The sequence below is a fragment of the Sceloporus occidentalis genome, unplaced genomic scaffold (assembly GCF_023333645.1).
Source record: "Sceloporus occidentalis isolate IW3139 unplaced genomic scaffold, rSceOcc1.0.p SCAF_15, whole genome shotgun sequence".
Lineage (NCBI taxonomy): Eukaryota > Metazoa > Chordata > Lepidosauria > Squamata > Phrynosomatidae > Sceloporus > Sceloporus occidentalis.
Genome location: NW_028316995.1, coordinates 1264081 through 1283712, shown reverse-complemented (window position 1 = coordinate 1283712; position 19632 = coordinate 1264081). Strand labels below are relative to the sequence as shown.

Genomic DNA, 19632 nt, shown 5'->3' with positions numbered 1-19632 from the left:
GTGCAATACATATGGCTGTGAAAGCATATACTGGGTGTGAGTTGATCATATGGGAAGGGGTGTCACATCGAGGCCAATAATTTGATTTGGACATTAATCTATCATAAACATTGATATAATGTTAAAGTGATCTAACCAGCTGCTATCAGTTTATACAATGTCATCAGGGGATGCATAGTCCCCTGAAAATTATCGTTTAGACCTAGAAATACCCAAAAAATAGATTTTAGTGTGTGTGTGTGTTGAAAAAATGCAATGCCAAGTGTGCTATGCTTTCAGATTTTTCATTCTCCTCTAGCAATGAGATCAATGGGAAAGTCTGGCAGAGACCAAGTACAATGGATAAATTATCTGTCAATCACAGAATGGTTTGTGTATTTGGTAGCCCCAGCCAGGGTCTTCTCTTGTAGTAGACTTGTCCATTCAGATTGAGATAATCCCATTAACAACCCTGGCCTAATGCTTTATAGTTACGTGCAAATGACCAGACCAAGGGGCAGCCAACAGATAGCACTAGTGTTGAATTCCCACGGGTTTTTACGAACCCTGTGCCACACCAAATGCCGAAAGTCATGGATGTTCCACTTCAACAACAAATGGGGAGCTACTATTTTCACAGCCTTCCTTCCAGGAAACATCAAAGCCAAGTAATTTGAAAAGGGGTAAAAGAATAACAAATTAAGGAATTATAACAAAAATAATCATTTTGGTCAGATACTCCCGTGCCAACTTAGTTCACCAAACTGACTTAAATATTCTAGCTTTCTGATTTCTCCAGGTATCATGAAGGGCCATCGCCGGTGAGCTTTCCAGGAAAGACGAGCTGGGCTCACAATGTACAATGTATAATTAAATCAAGGGGAAATCTAAGTAAAAAAAAAAAATGTAAAAAATGTACCCTGCTTAAACTATGCATTAGGCAGGGTCTGCACAGCCCTTCTCACAGAAGAGGCACCCTATATGGGGTCCCTTTATGACGCAGAGCGAGTAGAAATGTTAAACTCCCCTAAAATTCCCAGTTTGCTGAATATACAAAGGGTTAAGTTTCATACATTTGTGGATATCCTTTTCAACTTTTTACAGAAATATTTTATTATTTTTTTTATTGTGGAACGAGCCGAAACCCTTCTAGATTTTTCAAAAGCCCGGCTGATATTTCTCTCCTCGATCGTTACATCAGGTTCAATGAAGACATATCACAGGTGCACCTTTTTCCCAAGTCTTTGGTTTGTATTTCAATGATTATTTTAATGTGTATTTTACAGCGAAACAGTTTTCTAACAACGGATTCACCAATGTATTTACAGTTTGCGTCGTTCAACAGTATTTCACCCAACATAACAAAATAAACAGCAATTTCTTCGTTTTTGTTTTGTTTTTTTACAAAAAAGATTTTATAAATATTTTTTTACAAAATGTATACAAAGCAATTTGTGAGATACTCTATACAAACAAATGGATATCAGCAAAACAAAATCAATCAAATTATGCAAATAAAATACATTTTATAGAAGTGACTATGAAAAAAAAAAATCCGCTGTGGCTACTGCAAACGTCTGTTGCCCCCCTCCAGTTAAAATCAATGTAATAGCCAGTTTTAAATTTTTTATTAAAATTTGAAAAAATATGCAGTATAAAATAGTCTGAAAACATGAACTATACCATTAGAAAACACAAAAAGGGGCACATAAAATGATCTGCTATTTATATGAAAATAAGGATTCTGAAGAACAAGGAAAGATGAACATTCAGATGAAAATAAAAAATAAAAATGTATAAGGCAGTGGCTGTTTGTTAAAAAAAGTCCATCATGAAAAATGAAAAGGTTTTCCTTTTAGTCAAGAATTTTACGATAGTAAACAAAATTTCAAGCCGATCTATATCTATGAACCATCCTTTCAGTAGGAGAACATATGTATCCTGTAACATAATTATGTGCAGGGGGGGGTCCTGAAACTAAAATTATTAGACCTCAACTGCGGGTGCGTCTATACAATTTTTTGAATATATTTCAGTACTTTTTCTGGAATAATGGTATATAAGACACACCAAAATGGTAGAAAACACACATTTACAAAAACAATAGGAAAAAAAGACCATCCGTGTGGTTATTTTTGGATTAAAAGCTTAAGCCTGGCATATTTTAGGATAATCAAAAAGAAAAACCGTTAGAGTTCAGTATAACACGATGGGTGAGAGGGCGTTTTTAGTGTTTATCTTTCTATAGAAATGTTTGGGATGATTTTCACAAAACGCCATCAAATAAATTAAGGCGAACTGTATAACTTTCTGTTTTCAGAGATATTTTTTCATATCGCCTTAATGTTGCATTTAGGAAAGAAATAAGTATTTATTGATTTTCCAGTAATCTTATATTATTGGAGAATGTGGTGATCATTGATTATTGATATATGGTGGAAATATATTGGGTTTTTTTTATTGTATAAAGTGTTTATACACCGATACAGCCCAAGGAAACAGGAGTTTTAAATGGATAACTTGAATTTAATAAATGGATTGTAAAATGGAAATTATTTACACTGCCCGCAATAAAATAAAGGTATACGGTGTTTAAAAATATATCCATGATGATCGGTGGCAAACATTTATGGAGGGGTGGGGAGTACCTTCTAGTAATTAACAGCAACGGATCCAAGTGCTTTCTGTTTTTATTAATTTGACACGGGGTGGGCATGCCCAAAATTCCCGCTGATCTGGGGGAGATGAGCTGTAAAGACAGGTTTACCCGATAACAATATAACCCAGAACGTTGAGACGCTCCTAGTATGGATTTGTATTAAAAGGAATCCAGAGCCTTGAAGGCAAAGACCATACATAATACAGTGTACGGGGTCCGCAGTGCTACGATTCCTTACATCGCCTAAAATGACTTCCCTTTAATGTAATAAAAGAAGAAAAGGATTTGTGAAAATCTGAGCACTTTTTAAAAATTTGAGTTTAAAAGGTTTTAAATCCCAACAATTTGAATGAAGGGGCAAAAAATGATACAGCAAACTCTCCATTAACCAGAGAATAAAAGCAGTGGTTTCCATAATTACTGTTTAATTCTGTGTAAAATAAACCAACAAACCCATCTGTATTAACAAAACATCAAGAAGCGATAAGAATGGACTTTAAGTGCTTCAATATAGGACAGAAATTTAAAACTGGCATTACTTTCTTAAACAAAGGAATGTTGAATTTGTACAAATATGCAGCGATCTATTTAAAATTGGCACAAACAAAAAGATGGCGATAAAAACAAAACGTCGGTTATCCTTGCGTGTTAACATCGTGAACGAAACGCTTCCGCCAGGACTTACATTTCCTATATCTGTGTCCGATACACTCTAAGCTATAATATGGAATATCAGCGTCGTATGCCTCGTAACCTGGAAGAACTGCCAATGCCTACATCAAGAAGATAAAACATATAAAGAGCCGTACAAATCTGTTCAACAGAAAATAAATTATAGAATAGCGTCTAGGCTTAAACACACAACAGCACTGACAATGACAACAAGAGAAAAGAAACTATGGCATGTTACAGTTATGCTATAGAATATATGGAATGTGCGTTGTTAAAGGGACTCTCATGTGTGACTTGATTGCAAGCTTTGGAGACTAAATAGGCCTCTTCTTCAGGCATATTATTATTATTCTTTTATGTATTAAGTGCCAACGAATTACACAGCGCTGTACAATTTAAGTGGGGAGTTAACACACATAACAGATATACATTCTAAGCAGAATTTGCTCGTATATTTATACAAAGCCTAGATAGTCTTAAGACTATACTTCAGGTTGGTAATAGATTGCAAGCTTTGGAGAGAAGGTCTCTTCTTCAGGCATATTATCCATTCTAAGCAGAAATTTCTCATACATTTATACAATAACAAAGCCTAGAGTGTTTCAAAAGCTTGCAATCTATTTTACTTCAATTGGCTAATAAAGGTTTCACCTTCTACGGCTAACGTGGTAGAACTCTATGCCGTTATCTTTATGCATGACTGTGGAACATGCCAAGAAATTGCACCAGAACTATCGCAAAGAAACAGATATAGCAACTCTTCTCCGTGCGACACCATACGCAAATATTTATGTGCTTTTGTAGAACTAAATATGCATTAGGGGGTGTCACAAGGGGTTAAATTAGGCATTTACTCGCAATGTATATGCACATTACGTAGGAATCAGACTCCCTTGAAATGTAGAAGTGCTTCTCCAAATAAGATTCAACTTTTTTTTTCTATTATTTAGAATAATCGTATAGGTTGAATGGGGACTAGTAATAAAAACATCACTATTTTCCTGATAGAATAAACCCTACTACAGCACGTCCGATGCTCCTAGAATTAAACCTCCTACTATCTGATTTTAAACTATTCTTGACATTTTAATCTGTAACATTTTGTTAATTATCTTCACCGCTTAAAAGTAGAAGGAGGGTAAGAAGGCCGGGGTAATTCCACCATAAATAAATCTAAACTCTCTATTCCATGAAAATGCAGTAATGATAATTTAGGGAGCTTTTTTTTATCAATGGGTGCCTTTTTTTTTTTTTTTTGGACTGGCTGAGGGTTTAATATTCCCAAAACGTTGCCATGAAAATCGCAACATTTCCCAGGGAATAGTCATTGTGCGCAACGCGGACCCTCTTGACATTCAAAACAAAGAATGCTTTTAAAACCACAAGAAGGAGCTTACACATTACAAAACTCGACACAATTGAATGCGTTTTTAATGTTGGTTTTAGATTCGAATGCTCTTCGCTGTATCAGAATGCCTTTGGTGCAAATCATGAGACATCCAAGTCGATGGGCATAGTCGATGATGCACAACTACTGGCCCTTTGATGTCATTCATGATGTATAAACACATTTATGGAATATAAGTAGATAAACAAAAGGACTCCTCTACCTGGGCATGCTTAGAAAACATTTACTATACAGGGCAGCCCCGGAATATACATTTCCAATAAGCATCTTCACAAAAAGTAGACTTCTGGTTAGCCTAGATTTAGGGCCTACATATGCTCAAGTCTACGTATATTGTGTGTTCAATCAGTTACAGCACATCGGTCCCTTTTACAATATATCATCTGCCCTGACCAGGGTACCCATTACACAAATGTATTTTTTACACAAGCCACTGAATAAATGAGCACATACCAGACAGTTAAGAATTGGCTCATACGCGGCATGAATTTACTTCCGACTCCGATTATAGATTTGTTTATTAGACCCATTTTTGGAAATTTAAAGCACTTTTTTTTTTCTGCCTGTGTTGTAACCAGGAGCTCCACAAGCACAGTAAACTTCAAAAATCTACAGTTACATGTGCCTTTTAGAGCCGACGTTCGGAATCACGACAATAGGATCTTACGTCACCGGGAAACAATAGAATTGGGTAAAAAAAATGACAACATATTTATGGTTACTATGTGCACATACAGTGATCATGAATGAAGGACCAATTTTCTGCCTGGCTTTGTACGTTTCTGACCAGAGAAAACCCGTTTATGTGAGATGACAAATGAAGGCACTAGGATTTGAGGTTTCTGACAGCAGAAGACCAGAATGGTTGGACCAGGATACCTACAGGGGCATAGTTTGTACTTCCATAGGGTGCCAGTTGATTAAAATGGTCATGTCTGAATGGGGTTGTTAATGTCCCCCATGGTGTCTTTATTGTTGGGAAGATAGAAGTAATTGTGCCAAGTGGAACCTTTGCTCAATAGGAGGGCTGGAATTTGGGTCAGAGAGAGAGTTCTCCCTGGGCTGCTCTGATTTTAAGAGTTTTGGGCCATCACCTCAAAGCTATTGTGCGTTTTACAAGCAGGTTTGAACATCTGACTGTCTTCAGGCATCATTTCGACCTTGAATGCTTTTATATTGTTATATAGAATTTGAGGGCAAACAATAAGCATTCGACCCGGTGAATAAGTGTTTGACAGGACTGAATAGTGAACTCCGAGTGTATTTTTTTGTCAAAAGGGTTTTTTGGGGCTGTTTTATTACTGAGCCACTTGCATGGGCTTGTCCTGAGCTGAATATTCCTTTGACGCACATGAGGTCCTATGGTTAAAAATATATATTTTGGCCAATTTAGGTCTTCCTCCTCATTCAGACCAAATGACTGCACCTCTCTCATCTGGTAACTTTGATGGGCAGCTGAGTTTAACCCATTAGGCGCCTAACTATGAATCTTTTGTTCTACGAATTGCTTACAGCTGCGCTGGTTCTCTTTCACGCTGCCACAACATAACTAACAATAACTAACATGTGACAACACTAGAAGCACGCTTAATGGGCTGTGTAAGTGGGTTAGTTCTAACTGTGAATATGAACGTGAAAGTTTTAACTGCACATGCTCTGGAGACCAAAACAACTTTCTAAACAAAAGCATTAGGTGTCGGTATAAATTCAGTGAAGGTGCAATCTCACTTTGAAATAGAATTCTTAAATTCTAATAGGTGATACACGGCAATTGTCAAGCTAAGGAAAGCTGTCCTCTCGCACACTAACATGTTTGTATCAAACGCTATGCCTAGATGTTGGTAAAAGCTCATTGGAATCTTTTTTATTTTGTAATAAAATCTCTAAACCTATTTGCTTTAATTTATCTTTGCCGTTCTCGGACAAGTAAATATTTGTTTTAAAGAAGATTGCACCCTTAAAGACAAACATTGCATTAAATCAACTTGTATTGAATCCACATATAACTAAAATATATTTTTAAAATCTCCGTTCTGATTGTCTATGGCAGGTTTTCTCCAAACTCCCATCTTCCTATGTCTCTCGTCAGACAGCCTTCGCTATTGCTCCCAAGGTACTGATGATATACGTCACATAGAAGAACTTCTCTTCTTTAACACTCCAATATGCTATTCACAGCTGCTTCTAAAACAGAATCCGTTTCCATTGGACCTCCTCTAGCGTCTGAAACCGCTTTGTCCGCACAGTGTTCTTCTGATTCAGCTGGTGAATATTTTTCAGAACTGCTCCCAGTGTTCTCTTTTCGTAAGTGCTTTTCCCCTAATTTCAGTTCCAAAGAGTCTTTAACTGTTGTTTTTAAAGATTCGTTTTGACCTTTGAAACGCTTACAAGGACTTCCAGGAATGTTCATCAGCTCGACCTGACGTTTTCTTGAAGGACCTGGGGACATTTCCTGGTGATGTTTAACATCTGCAGTCTCCTGTTTTGACCTCAAGGTAGCAGTGGGGATCTGAGGCTTTGCGATATGTTGCGTGTCCTTCGATGATTTACAATTCATATCTAATTCCGAAGGACATTCACTGGACTTAGCATGGTTCTCGGATTTCTGCGTATCAAGGCTTGCCTGCTGTTTTCTTGGAAAACAACCTGTTTTCTTCTGATCGTCTTTATTAAGGCCTTCTCTGTGCACAGAGAGCTTCTGCGATGCTGCGCATTTATCAGGCACTACACGACTTGTGTCAGAATTTCGAGACACGGTTAAATCCGTTTGGTCTTTAGGAATATCGACCGTTTCCGATGCATCGGCCATGTCATAACTTCTGGATAGGTTTGCATTCGAAAACTCTTCCTGGAATTTGGGGGTGCAACAAAATTCTGTCAGGAAGCCATCTGGAAGATATAATTTATTACTTTGAAAGCAAATAAACAAGGACTTGAAGCTCAAGCCTAAACGTTCCACCGACATTCATTCTCCATATGTAACAAAAATCTTTGTTAGCAATTTGTGTAGATGTTTGGACTCACCAGGATCAACAAGCGACATACGTTTTTCACGTGTCAGAGCAGCTCTTTCATCCTGATTAAACATTCGGTCTAACATCACCATCTCTGCAGAAGGATCTAGCCGCTGATACGAGACAACAAAAACACTGTAACCAGAGTCTAAGATCCATTATATTTAAATACATTAACATTTAAAAATTTCTGTGTTGATCTGCCTTGCTAGCTCACATGAAGCCACATCTAAAAAATGCACCTACTTTTTATGTCGTCATTGTATTTCTTAAAGAGATTGTCCAATGGATATTAAAAACTGCTTTGAATATTACATTTTAAACTGTCTCATGCAACAACGCATTGTGGCCTAGGGTGGCAGATCCAGGGGATCATTGGCATCATATACATCCTTTAGATATTTCTATAGGCATAAAGCTTTGCATATAAAGTTACTTTTCATTGCATATAGTATATACTGATTGCTCACTGACATCATCATATACATCCTTTATATATATGTATTGCTTATATTATATACCCAATGCTCATTGGCATCATATATATCCTTTACATGCCCACCCAAGGATGTGAGCTGCTCCAGTTCTTTTAAATCTGTCATGGGCTCTACTCCCAGATGTTTTTGAGACCCAGCAACACCTCTGGGTAAGGAATCAGTTTTAAAAAGCTGGCCCCGTACTGTGTGTTGTTATATTGTTGTCTAGCAGAATAAGCTTTGAGTTGAGGCTTAGGCAAAATAAAAAAATTGCTGCAGATTGTCATTAGTTATAAAAGCAACAATAGAATAGTAGATTATGCTACATCCCCCAGCAGAAGAAATTGTGAATTAAAGGAAAATTAGTGAACTGTGAGGATAAAAATTATTTACGATAACACAAACTATAACATCACTTGCTTCTGCAGCTGAAACGAGTGTTACTTTTTCAATTATCACAATGCAAATGTAGTTCCCAGCTTCTGTGTTCTTTGACAGACGAGTGAGAATGACATAACTGCTTGGTGCCAATGATAATATTAAAAGTAAATGTGGCTATATGGAAGCACGTGCTCTCCAAATATGCAATCCAGTTCTCAATAAATATCAAAAGGTTGTTCAAAGAGAAAATAAGAAATCACATTAGCTACCAACCATGGCATCATCCAAAAGGAGCAAGCGGTACTTATTAAACATTGCCTGGGTCTTCTTGAGAAGATGTGTGGCCATGGCTTCAAATTCAATGTCCACTAAAAAGGAGGAGACAGCAAGCTTTTAATCGAATAATTAATTTAGTAGAACAGACAGACCATTAAAAAGGCAGAATGGTTGAGTGAGAAATAAAAATAAAACATACAACACACAGGATCTCAAATAAATATGGACATAGATAAATTCCCATCCCTCAAAACCCATGGTTTATTAAATCAACCCAGAAACACAGCTCCCAGTTTAGAAATTGAAATGAGGAACAGCATAAAAATGACCAAAATGGCTAACAAAAAGCTGCGTAAGCCTAAACCAACTATACTGGATGTGTACAGAAAGAAACAAGCAGTGCCCTGTACCTTTTTGTAAATCATCATCAGTTGGTAGTGACCCTTTAAACAAATGATACGGGATAAGTCTCTTAACAGCATCATCTAAGGACTTGAACGTAGATTTATCAGGCATCACACACGCTTCCTGGTCTTTCTGAAGATGCTGAAGAGTTCTACAATAAGAAACCGATATGACGATTGCATTAATGTTATTTACACAAGTAATATTATATGTAGAATTTTGGCATTGTATGATATACTGATTTCACTGCATACTAGATAACAAACATAAACCTACAAGGTTTCCTTTGAAAGCTGTCGAACTGCTGGCCTCCTCAGTCCTGCTGCTACTCCATCAGCCTATTTAAACAAAAGTAGAAAATTAATAACAGACACACTTACAGAGTCTTTATTTTGTTTCCTGGGTTCCAATAATACTACCACAATACCCTACGTATTTATCAACAATTATATTATTACTGTTGTAAGGTATTTAGTTGCGACCTCATCAGTCCTCATTTCCGTTTACAGGGAAAAATTATTATTGTAATTGATGCATGTGCTTCTAATCGCATTAACTGATCTTTAGATTATCATTTGTTTTGTGAACTGCATCTGTACTATTATTATTATTATTATCCTTTATTTATATAGCGCCAACAGTTTACGCAGAGCTTGATACAATACATATATTCAAGGGATATGACAAGACAAGAATTGACAGACTAAGACAAACCGATACATTTGGTGGAGAGAGCCCTGCTCGCAAGCTTACAATCTATTATTACATTTACATTATTGGGGTATTCTGCTCTACCCCACAAACAATTATACTTATTATTTCTCATTATATCTGCAGATCTAGTCAACAATACTGGAGAAGATGATATATTTCAATGAATTCTTATCTTTTTGACTATGGTTAGCAAATTATCCACTGCAGACTTTACATGCACCTCAGACACTCGCACATCCTTGGGTTTCCCATAGAAAGCTACTGTCGTGGATGTCTAAAGGGCAAAGCAGCCACTGAAACGTCAGTATCAATACATACTCTTCCCCATTGAGTGCTGCTTACCTCTTGAACGCGGCACTTTACCCTGGTGTACATTATTATAAACATTGTGGATAATGGGTTCTAACCTCCATATTCTGCAGTGAAGATCCTATTAAACATTCCTGTTGTGTGGAAGCTAAAGGTGTCTTGTTCCCAGAGTTGGGACCTGCAGAAAATAGAAATATAACTGATAACAAACTATTTTAAGAAATGCTTGAAAATATTTATATGCATTGTTTAAAATCTAGTTGTCTTTTTCTATACTTGACAAACCTACGGAGAGTTTTGTGACATTGGCCCACTCCAACGGACGTTGTCTTTCTCTACTTTCTAATATCATTGCTGCCTCCTACTCAGATGTCACAGCACAGTACAACCACACGCCACCCTCAGTCCCATATGTAACGCTTGAACCCCACCTTCTCTACCCCTTTATTGTACTCCAAGCAGACCCACCACCTCCAAAGATTATGTATGCAAAAAAATATTCTCAGTTTATACATCTCTGCTGTCCATCTTGGATGTCCTCTTGACCTCCCACCTCATTACCTGCCCACTTGACCCTATTCTCTTACATCTCCTATTCTAGTGTCCTTACACTTACACTGAACCATCTACTTAACCCTTTCCCACTGATACACTTCCATCTAATTACAGTCCCGGCCATCAGACTACTGGGACATTTAATCTACAATGATGACTCGCTTACTTTTTCTTTAGCTCACTGCTTGATGCTTTCCAAGCTTGCCTCAGTCTATAAGCAGAGACAACTCTCACCAAACTGGTTAAAGATCTCCTCACTGCTCACTGGCTCTTGTTCATCTTCCTTGCTGTTCTCTGTTGGTAAATGCCTAGGCTGAGTTCTGGGGCCGCTCTTCCCTACATACACTACTTCAAAAACTAATCACTTTTTGTGATTGCAGTGCCATCTCAATTCTGACTGTGCTCATTTACTTCACTTCTCCAGGTCTGGCTTCTAACTTATCTTTCCAAAAGTTTCTATGAAATGGCATCCTGGAAGATATCCCATTATCTGATGCTATATAATATACAGACTGACATTCTGGTTCTATTCACAATTTCTGGTATCTCCATCTCTGTTGAGAACTCCTCAATCTACCCATCAGACCGAGCTTGCTACTTCGCATTACACTTTACACCACCCTCCATTACCCCTCATATCCCTTCATCAAATCCTGCAGCCTTGAAATATGTCTAAAATTTGTCCTTTCATCACATAAAACACTAACTCATTCCCGTAGGATATCCTGTTTGGATTACTGCAGCTCACTACGAACCGTCCACTCCTGCCTTTTACTGCTCTCAGCACCTTAGCTACACTCATCTGCAGTGACCTCTTGATTTTTTTATTACCAAATTAATATATTTGTGAATAGCTGTCTGTAAATGCATAATCAATACTCTATATTTGTTGAATGGGCTGTACGGTAGCGCTCCGTTCTGTCACGTAACATATGCACTTGTGCGTGTTAATGCGTGGACTCTCATGTACCGGCAGTCATACTTGTAATTTTTTATCCTTATGCCATCTCCTAAATGCCACCGAGGTACAAATTTAAACACAGAATAACCTGTAATCCATACATTACTAGTACATCCGGGTGGTACAATGTATGGATGTACCTTTAAGTGACTTCTGTGCATACTCTGAAATTGTATTAACATTTAAAATTAAAGCAGTTTTGTGTACTTCTTACCTGATGCATTATTCATCATACTTGGCATGTGGGGTTGTCTCAGGCTATCCTGGGTTTTCATGGTGGAAACTGGCGAAAGGTTCATAACTTTCTTCTGTCACCAGAGGATTAAAACAAAATAAGTATATATATATATATTTATATATTCTGTACAATCACTGAATTATAAACTTCCAAAAGCATATAAACATACATGAACACACAACTTCTTTCTTTAGAACTTAATATTTCATACCTGGCTGCAGAGGTGCGTCTTCTCAGTGCCTGCAGCGTTGCTGAAAATGCTGGTAGATTTTGCGCTGGAAACATGAGACTGACTCATTGCAGTATGGATTCTGCGCTGTTGTTGGTCGCCGATACAAGGTTCGCCACCTGGAGAAGTCTGGAATGATGATCCAATGTTATGAAGAACTGTCCCAGAACCTACAACTGTGAAACGGTTGGGGGCAGGCATGCTGGAGCCAGTCTGATAAGCTGATCTACCTTGAGCGTTATTTACTTGGCCTGGAGACAACTGTAAAACTGTAGGCGACATTTGTCCGTGGTTTAAAATGACCTGTCCTCCGGGTCCTGTGAATGTCTGGCCAGGAATAAGCTGCACAGCTGTACCTTGGCAGTTTAGCATTTGCCCAGAGTATGTTTGACAATGTTTAACCATGGCGGCTGCATTTCTCTTCTGCATTAAGTGATCTGCCGCTAGCTGATGGCCACTGAGGTGGGACAGCTGCGTCTGAATAAGCGGATTGTTCATGTTCTGAATGTGCTGGACCGAACCAGGACTTACAGAAAGGCCAGCAGGAATAAGGAACTGGTTTGAATGGCCGTGTGATTGCTCAATGGCAGACTGGATCACAATGCTGCCGCCTAGCTGCTGGCCGCCTGATTTTCGAGAGTCTGGCTGATGAGAATCCACTGGCTGGCAAACTGAACTCTGAGGAGGGTTTCCATGGGTAAAAGAAACCCCTTGGTGCACATGATGCTGCTGTATCCCATAATTATTAACATTATAAGCAGCCTGCTGTCCAACCTGAATAGGCTTTGGTTGAATGTTAATTTGAGATTTGTTAGCATTTGGTGCCGATCCTCTGTGGATAATAATGTTATGGACAGGTAAAGATGTCTGGAAGCTACTGCTGTTGAACGGTACAGTAACTTGTCCTCCTGGGCTTTGATTTGGTCTTCCAAACACCGTATTGCCGTTGAGAGTTTGCCGATGGCCCATCAGTCCTCCGCCGGCATTTGAAGCTGCCTGCTGTCCACCTTTCAGTATAATCTGAGAACCATCCAAGTTATTAATAGTCATCACTGGAGCTTGGTTATTAATAGAGCTAATTAGACGAATGTGGCCGGAACTACTATGGTTACTGTTAGATACATGCTGGTTAGGAACAATCCCGTGTTGCATAAATCCGTGCGGTACACCTACTGTATTGCTTTGAAATGATGTTCCCACTTGTTGCTGTACGACTGGCCCATGGGTCACTCCTACTGAATGTAATGATTGACCTGAGTAATTTTGGACGTTTGTTGTCTGAGTGAAGGATGCTGATGAAAGTGGATGAAGTGGAACGTTTGAAAACTGTTGGCCAGAGCCTATACTGGCATCCAAATATGCCTCCTCTGCCAGAATCTGCTCTGTAATATTGGCCTCGTCTAGTGATTTTTGCAGAATGTCTTCATTGAGATCAGGCATAGAGGAAGACTCAAGTTCTTCTTGAAGGAACTGAAGGCTATCTGACATTTGTAATCCATCGGTGGAGGTTTCCCCCATTTGATTGTGTACAATTTTGATGGACGATTTGGGATCAGCATGCTAAGGGATTAGAGCACATAAAATATTAGCGCGTTTAAAATACACCCAAATTATTTTTTAAGCCCCCAAAATTCAATGAAATACATGAAATTTGCCGTTTTGAAACTTATGTTGTCATAGTGTACAATTACATAAAATCAATAGATATGAATGCTTTTTTATTAACATCTTTCTATCTAGTTAAGTGGATCAGAAGCTGCTATTATAGCTCTCCCTTACAACAATGCTGTACGTCTGCTTCCAGCTTTGTGAATCCTTTGGCTCCTTATTGCATCAAGGATTAAATTCAAAATCCTCAGACCAACATACAATGCTTTCCATGGCACTGCTTCCCCATACATATTTGCCCTCATAAGAAAACTCCCCATGACAAAGTTTACTCTCTCCCCATGAGTTAACGCTCTCCTCCTCCTTCATTACCTCTTCCTTTTAACACATACAAGACTTAACTTGTGCTGCCCCATACCTCTGGAACTCACCTAACCTCTAGCTTTAACCCTTCCTCTCAAGATTCAAGAAAAAAAAACTTAAAATCCACTTTTTTCAGTGAAGCGTACAACCCATTCAGCTAGAACTTCCATCCTACTGATACACTACCCGCTTTCAATTAGGCGTTCTCTGCCACTCTCTCTCAATATCTTATGTTTTCCTATACTCCATTCTCTCTAGATTGTAAACTTGCAAGCAAGGGCCCTCTTTACTTCTTTTTCATCTTAGTTTGTCAATTCAAGTTTTGTTATAACTTTTAAATGAATGTACTGTAAGAGGCACTGTGTAAATTGTTATAGAATCGCTATATAATTAAGAGATAATAAGAATAGTAGGTTAAATAAAAAAGTTAAAAATCTATGATTAAAAAGATAAAAAAAATAACTGTTTTAGTAGGCAAAAGAATCTAATCCATAAAATTCCTAAAAACTATCTCTGTATAATCTGCATTAATAAATGTGAGATTCTGCAATGTGTACCAAAGATCTTCTCAGAAAAGGCATACAATATATTAGAGGTTTGCATTATTAGTAAACCCTAGAAGCTGATAATAACACCACTAGTCATGTATTTTAACTTCTTCTTTCTTACTCCTTGTAGAAGTAACAAGACATGCTGGAAATAGTTTTTTAAAAATCCAACAAAAACTATAAAATAAACGCCGTGGATTGATACTCACACTGGCATTGGCAAATATGGAATTTGAGTTAGATGAAGGGAAACTTGGGCTGGTTAATTCATTGTTGGCCTGGAAAGTATAGAATAATCATTTACTTGAGGCACACAGTACAGCAATTATAATACGTAAGGCGCAAATAATAAAATGTGATGAAACTGCTAAGGGATCCAAACCGAATGATGGGTATAAATATTCAGATCTTCACATACCGGTTAACTACATGCTAAGCATTTTTTACTCATGGCACATCAGGTATCATATGACAATAAGTGCGAATACTGGACAAATCAACATGTTCGTAACTATGGCGTGTAAAATGTACATTAACAATATAATTAACTCAAATGCAAAAGAAAGCAGGAGAGCAAAACCAACAACAACAGAAGGTTCATTGGAAGAGAAGCAGTAGCACAAAAAAAAACTTACAGATTTACTGCCAGGTCCATGTAGGTAGAAATTCAATGCTTGTGGGTCACTTCTATAGGAGAAGACATGCTTTTAGTTTTGGGATATTTCCACATAAGAAAACCAATATACAAGATGGCCTTGAATCAGGGGCGCCCAAGTACACCAAGTGCCCCAACCTCTAGGCTCCCAATTCCTTGGCCCCCATCTTCTCAGTAACCCTCCCGCCAGCACATCAGCCTTTCTTTTTTACTTCCTCCAACTTTGCTCCTTTTGCCTATCCTTTCCAACAATTTAGTAAGGCTTTGGGCAGCTGCACAATTCTTCCATTATAATTGTATTATATACAATAATAAGATCTTACTATAAACCCCAAAACCCAGGGAACCCACAAACTGCCACTAGTTTGCCTCATGGGCTAGCTTCAGGGGTTATAGAATAGACTGAACACCGTAACATTCATTAATTCATATACTGTATCAGTGTCCTTTCCTATATTTGTAAACTGAATCAATTAAAGAACAATATATTATTGTAATTAACACATTGTTATTATTTATTGATAGTATACCCAACCATTAATTCATAATTTAATGGTATTATCACAACGCAATTAGGAAAACCGTACTTACTGCAATAGCTTAAAACTCACCCGATAAAATCAAAGAGTCCGGAGTCGTCATCATCATCCATGTCTTCTGCGTAGAAAACATACTTTGCTTTATCATACGTTTAGCGTGTGAAGGTAAATGCAGGCAAATTAATCATACAAATTCTTTGGTTAAAAGTGCCACTTGCCAATGAATTTAGACACACCGCATACACTGAATTATGTGCAACATTTTCCAAGCACGTAAGACAACAAATCTCGTGATTTCATTAGTTACAAGCTGGGCTCGTGCCAATAATGCTGCGCTACTAGCATTAAAACAGAAATACAAATAACCGTTTTCATGTGATATTTATTGCAAAAAGTACCTTGTATCCCAGACCTTTAATAAAATTGATGTCCTTTCAGTTGAGAAGCCACCCCATCTTCACACGAAGGCAGGTCGCTCATTATGATAAGAGTTTAGTTGGAACATAGAAAGAACACTAGGCTTGCAGACCTTGTTACCTAAAAGAAAAATATATATTTCATGTAAGCGGCATTTTTTTTTTTTTTTAATTGCCAATTCCAAATTGCATTTTCTTTAAAAGGGACAGTTTAATGTCCCTGACACCCCTACTATATAAGAGTGCATATTGAAGTACTCTGTGAGTAACGCTAAGCGTTTTTTAATATACATTCTTCCAACAACAAAAAATAACCTTCCTTCCTCTACGAAGAGCTTAAGCTCTCAGAGAGATCAGTGCTAGCATGTTCATGTCACTGATTGACATTTTAAGCAGCCAATCAGTGGCAGAAATGTACTCCTATTCAAAGCAATGGGGACCCTTTGCTAAAAGACCCCGGCATGCAGCGTTCAGCAGAGCCTGCGCTGGATTCCAGCTAAAACAAAAGTTTGAGATTTAAAAAAAAATTAAAAAAAATAGAATACGTGCAAAGGAGTAATTATCAGTCTTGAGCCGTTCAAACGGAGTCCAGGAGAAAAGGGATTATTTAAAAGCTGAATTACTGAATGCCAACTGTATTACGCTTGTCAGTAAGTGCAAAGAAACGAAGAAAACACTGTGGTACTCCGCAGAAGCGGCCAAAATAGTAAAAGACAAAAATGTTGCATTTAGCATCTCAAAGTAATGCACCTAGAGCATAAACACCCACAGGCAGAGTATAGAATATCTGATACCGTCCTAACTTCAACGTGCGAGGAAAGGGATTTAGGGGTAATTATTTCTGAGGATTTAAAGGTAGGCAGACAATGCAGCAGAGCAGCAGGTAACCCGAGCAGAATGCTTGGTTGTATAGCAAGAGGTATTAGTAGTAGATAGAGGGAAGAGCTCATGCCGTTGTACAGATCACTGGTGAGACCTCACTTGAAGTATTGTGTACAGAACCGGAGACCAGATCCCCAGAAGGATATAGATGTGTTGGAGAAATGGCAGAGAACGGCTACTAAACTGGATTACAGGATCAAACTTACTAGGAAAGGTTAAAAAGGATCTTGGCATGTATAGCTTGAAAGAAAGATGTGACAGGGGGGATATGATAGAAACATTTAAATACATAAATGGAATCAACACGATAAAGGAGACAAGTATATTTAGCCCCTTAACGTCCAACGGCACATCATTTCATTAAACAGGCTTAGAATGAAAAAAAAAATGAATGGTTTTTTGGGGTAACTTGTAGTGGCCGGGCTCAAAGATAGGGCATAGGCACAGACTGACCAAAATGGGGGGAGCGCATTTCCCAAATGTGCCCTTTTAGCCCCCAAACACTCATGCATGGGTGGTATCACTGTAAAAGATGTTGCTGAATAGATATTAGGATGTTAGACAGTGACGTATACCAGGAGCTGTAAATTCACACCTGAAGTATAATTTGTGCTATAAAAAAAAGACAAAATAAATTACTACCACAAAATTTGACAAAGGCTGGTAGTACAATTAGTTCATGGAAAGGTTTAAAATACCAGCATTTGAAATACCTTGAGGTGTCTAGTTTTCAAAAATATATGGTTTGATGGGGTAAAATTGCATTGGCCGGCTTAAAAAATACCCAAAATCGCACATGGGGCAGAACGACCAGATTTGGAAAAAAAATTGGCTTTGCCCAATAACTTCTTTAACTTTTGAACGAAATAAAAGTGAGAAAGGTTTTTTTTTTCTTCATATTTTATTATTTTTTATAGGAAATTAGATGGTATGATCAAAGAAATGGTATCTGAAGAAAGCCCTTCTTGTCACGAACAAAAACAATATGTAACTTGTGTGGGTTCACTAAATGGGTGAGGAGAAAATTACAGCTAAACATGAGTAGCGCAGAAATGTTAAAACAGCCATTGTAAAGAAGGGTACAAAAATAAAAACCTGATCCTTAAGGGGTTAAAAGAAGAAAAACTACCGCAACAAGAGGCCATAAACGTAAATTAGAGGGAAAAAAGTACCGTATTTGCTCGATTATAAGACAACCCCCTAAAATGTGAATATTAATTTAGGAAAAAAAGAAATTCCTTAATATAAGACTACCCTATAGGAAAAAAGGTTTTTTTTTTAAAATAAATATTAATTCACATATAAACTTTTTTCATATTTAATAAAAAATGATTTTTATTTCCTTTTATTTGCCAACCTGTCCCCCAGTTATGCACTTCTGCCCCAAGGCTTGCCACTATGCCTCCCTGATATGCCTAATACCCTCCTTATATGCCACTCTGCCCCAGACTTACAAATGCATCCTCAGACTTGTCCCCCGTGCTCCAGGCTCTAGTAGGGGCATCCGGTGGACGTCTGTGCGATGCGGGTAGACAACCTCTGCTTTTGCCTGGCATTTTCGCCAGATCTTCTATGACTGAGCACCGGAAAGTCATGTCACGCCGGCACTCCCTCATAGAAGCCCCAGCTGAAGTGCCTGGCAGAAGCAGAGGTTGCCCGCAGACATTAACCTGTTGCCAGATAGGAGGATCCAGGTCCCCTGCAGCGTTATGGGGGATCCTTCTGCTCGGCAGCCGCTGATTGTAAGACGACCTCGAATATATGATGAGTCTTTTCAGAGTCTTATATTCAAGCAAATACAGTAATATCACGACATATTACTTTAGTAAGAGGTTGGTGAGTGCATGGGCTAGACTTCCAGCAGAAGCAGTAGAAGTTAACACAGTGAATGAGTTTAAGCGTGCACGGTATAGGCTTAAGTCCATCCTAGATAAGGCCACGGACTAGTGAAAGTATTCAGAAATTGGACGGACTAGATGGGCCATACAGTTCAATTGGAGAAATTTATTGCCACTAATTAGCTATTTGAAGCAGCCGATCAGTGGCAAAAATCTTGGCACCACAGAGTAGAGTCAGCTTCTTCCTAAGGTAAGTACCATATTTCTCATTTTTAAAGAATGCTTATTAAAGTACTTATAAAGTGAGCGCATGCATTCGGTTTGTAAGGCTACCCGGGTCGTTATACTGTCCCCTTAACATATCTGTTGGTTCCGTCTTGATCAATACAGAGCGAGGCTGCTGTCAACGCAGACCTCAGAGGATTTGAGCTTCAGAAATACATAGAATAAAAAAGGATTATGGTCCCTGATAATACTACCTAGAGTTTAACAGCATTACCGGTATAA

At 38.1% G+C, this 19632-nt stretch overlaps 1 protein-coding gene across 1 annotated transcript; it reads right to left on the bottom strand.

The window, feature by feature from the left end:
* Window positions 1-6870: 6870 nt before the first annotated feature.
* LOC149303128 (BRD4-interacting chromatin-remodeling complex-associated protein-like) lies at window positions 6871-16102 on the bottom strand. The gene is made up of 11 exons (XM_089481339.1): window positions 16062-16102; window positions 15431-15479; window positions 15005-15073; window positions 12259-13836; window positions 12024-12117; window positions 10392-10471; window positions 9547-9608; window positions 9276-9421; window positions 8863-8957; window positions 7743-7845; window positions 6871-7607 (listed from the first exon to the last, which is right to left on the bottom strand). Exons 1-11 carry the CDS (start codon window positions 16100-16102, stop codon window positions 6871-6873), a joined length of 3054 nt encoding a protein of 1017 aa, XP_089337465.1.
* Window positions 16103-19632: the final 3530 nt, after the last annotated feature.

Excerpts from the sequence above, each read along its gene's own strand:
- LOC149303128 (XM_089481339.1), bottom strand. The coding sequence starts at position 16,102 with ATGGATGATGATGACGACTCCGGACTCTTTGATTTTATCGG. Across the intron at positions 15,480-16,061 it reads GGACTCTTTGATTTTATCGG|TGACCCACAAGCATTGAATT; the intron begins GTGAGTTTTAAG and ends CTCCTATAGAAG. Across the intron at positions 8,958-9,275 it reads TGATGATGATTTACAAAAAG|TGGACATTGAATTTGAAGCC; the intron begins GTACAGGGCACT and ends CCTCCTTTTTAG.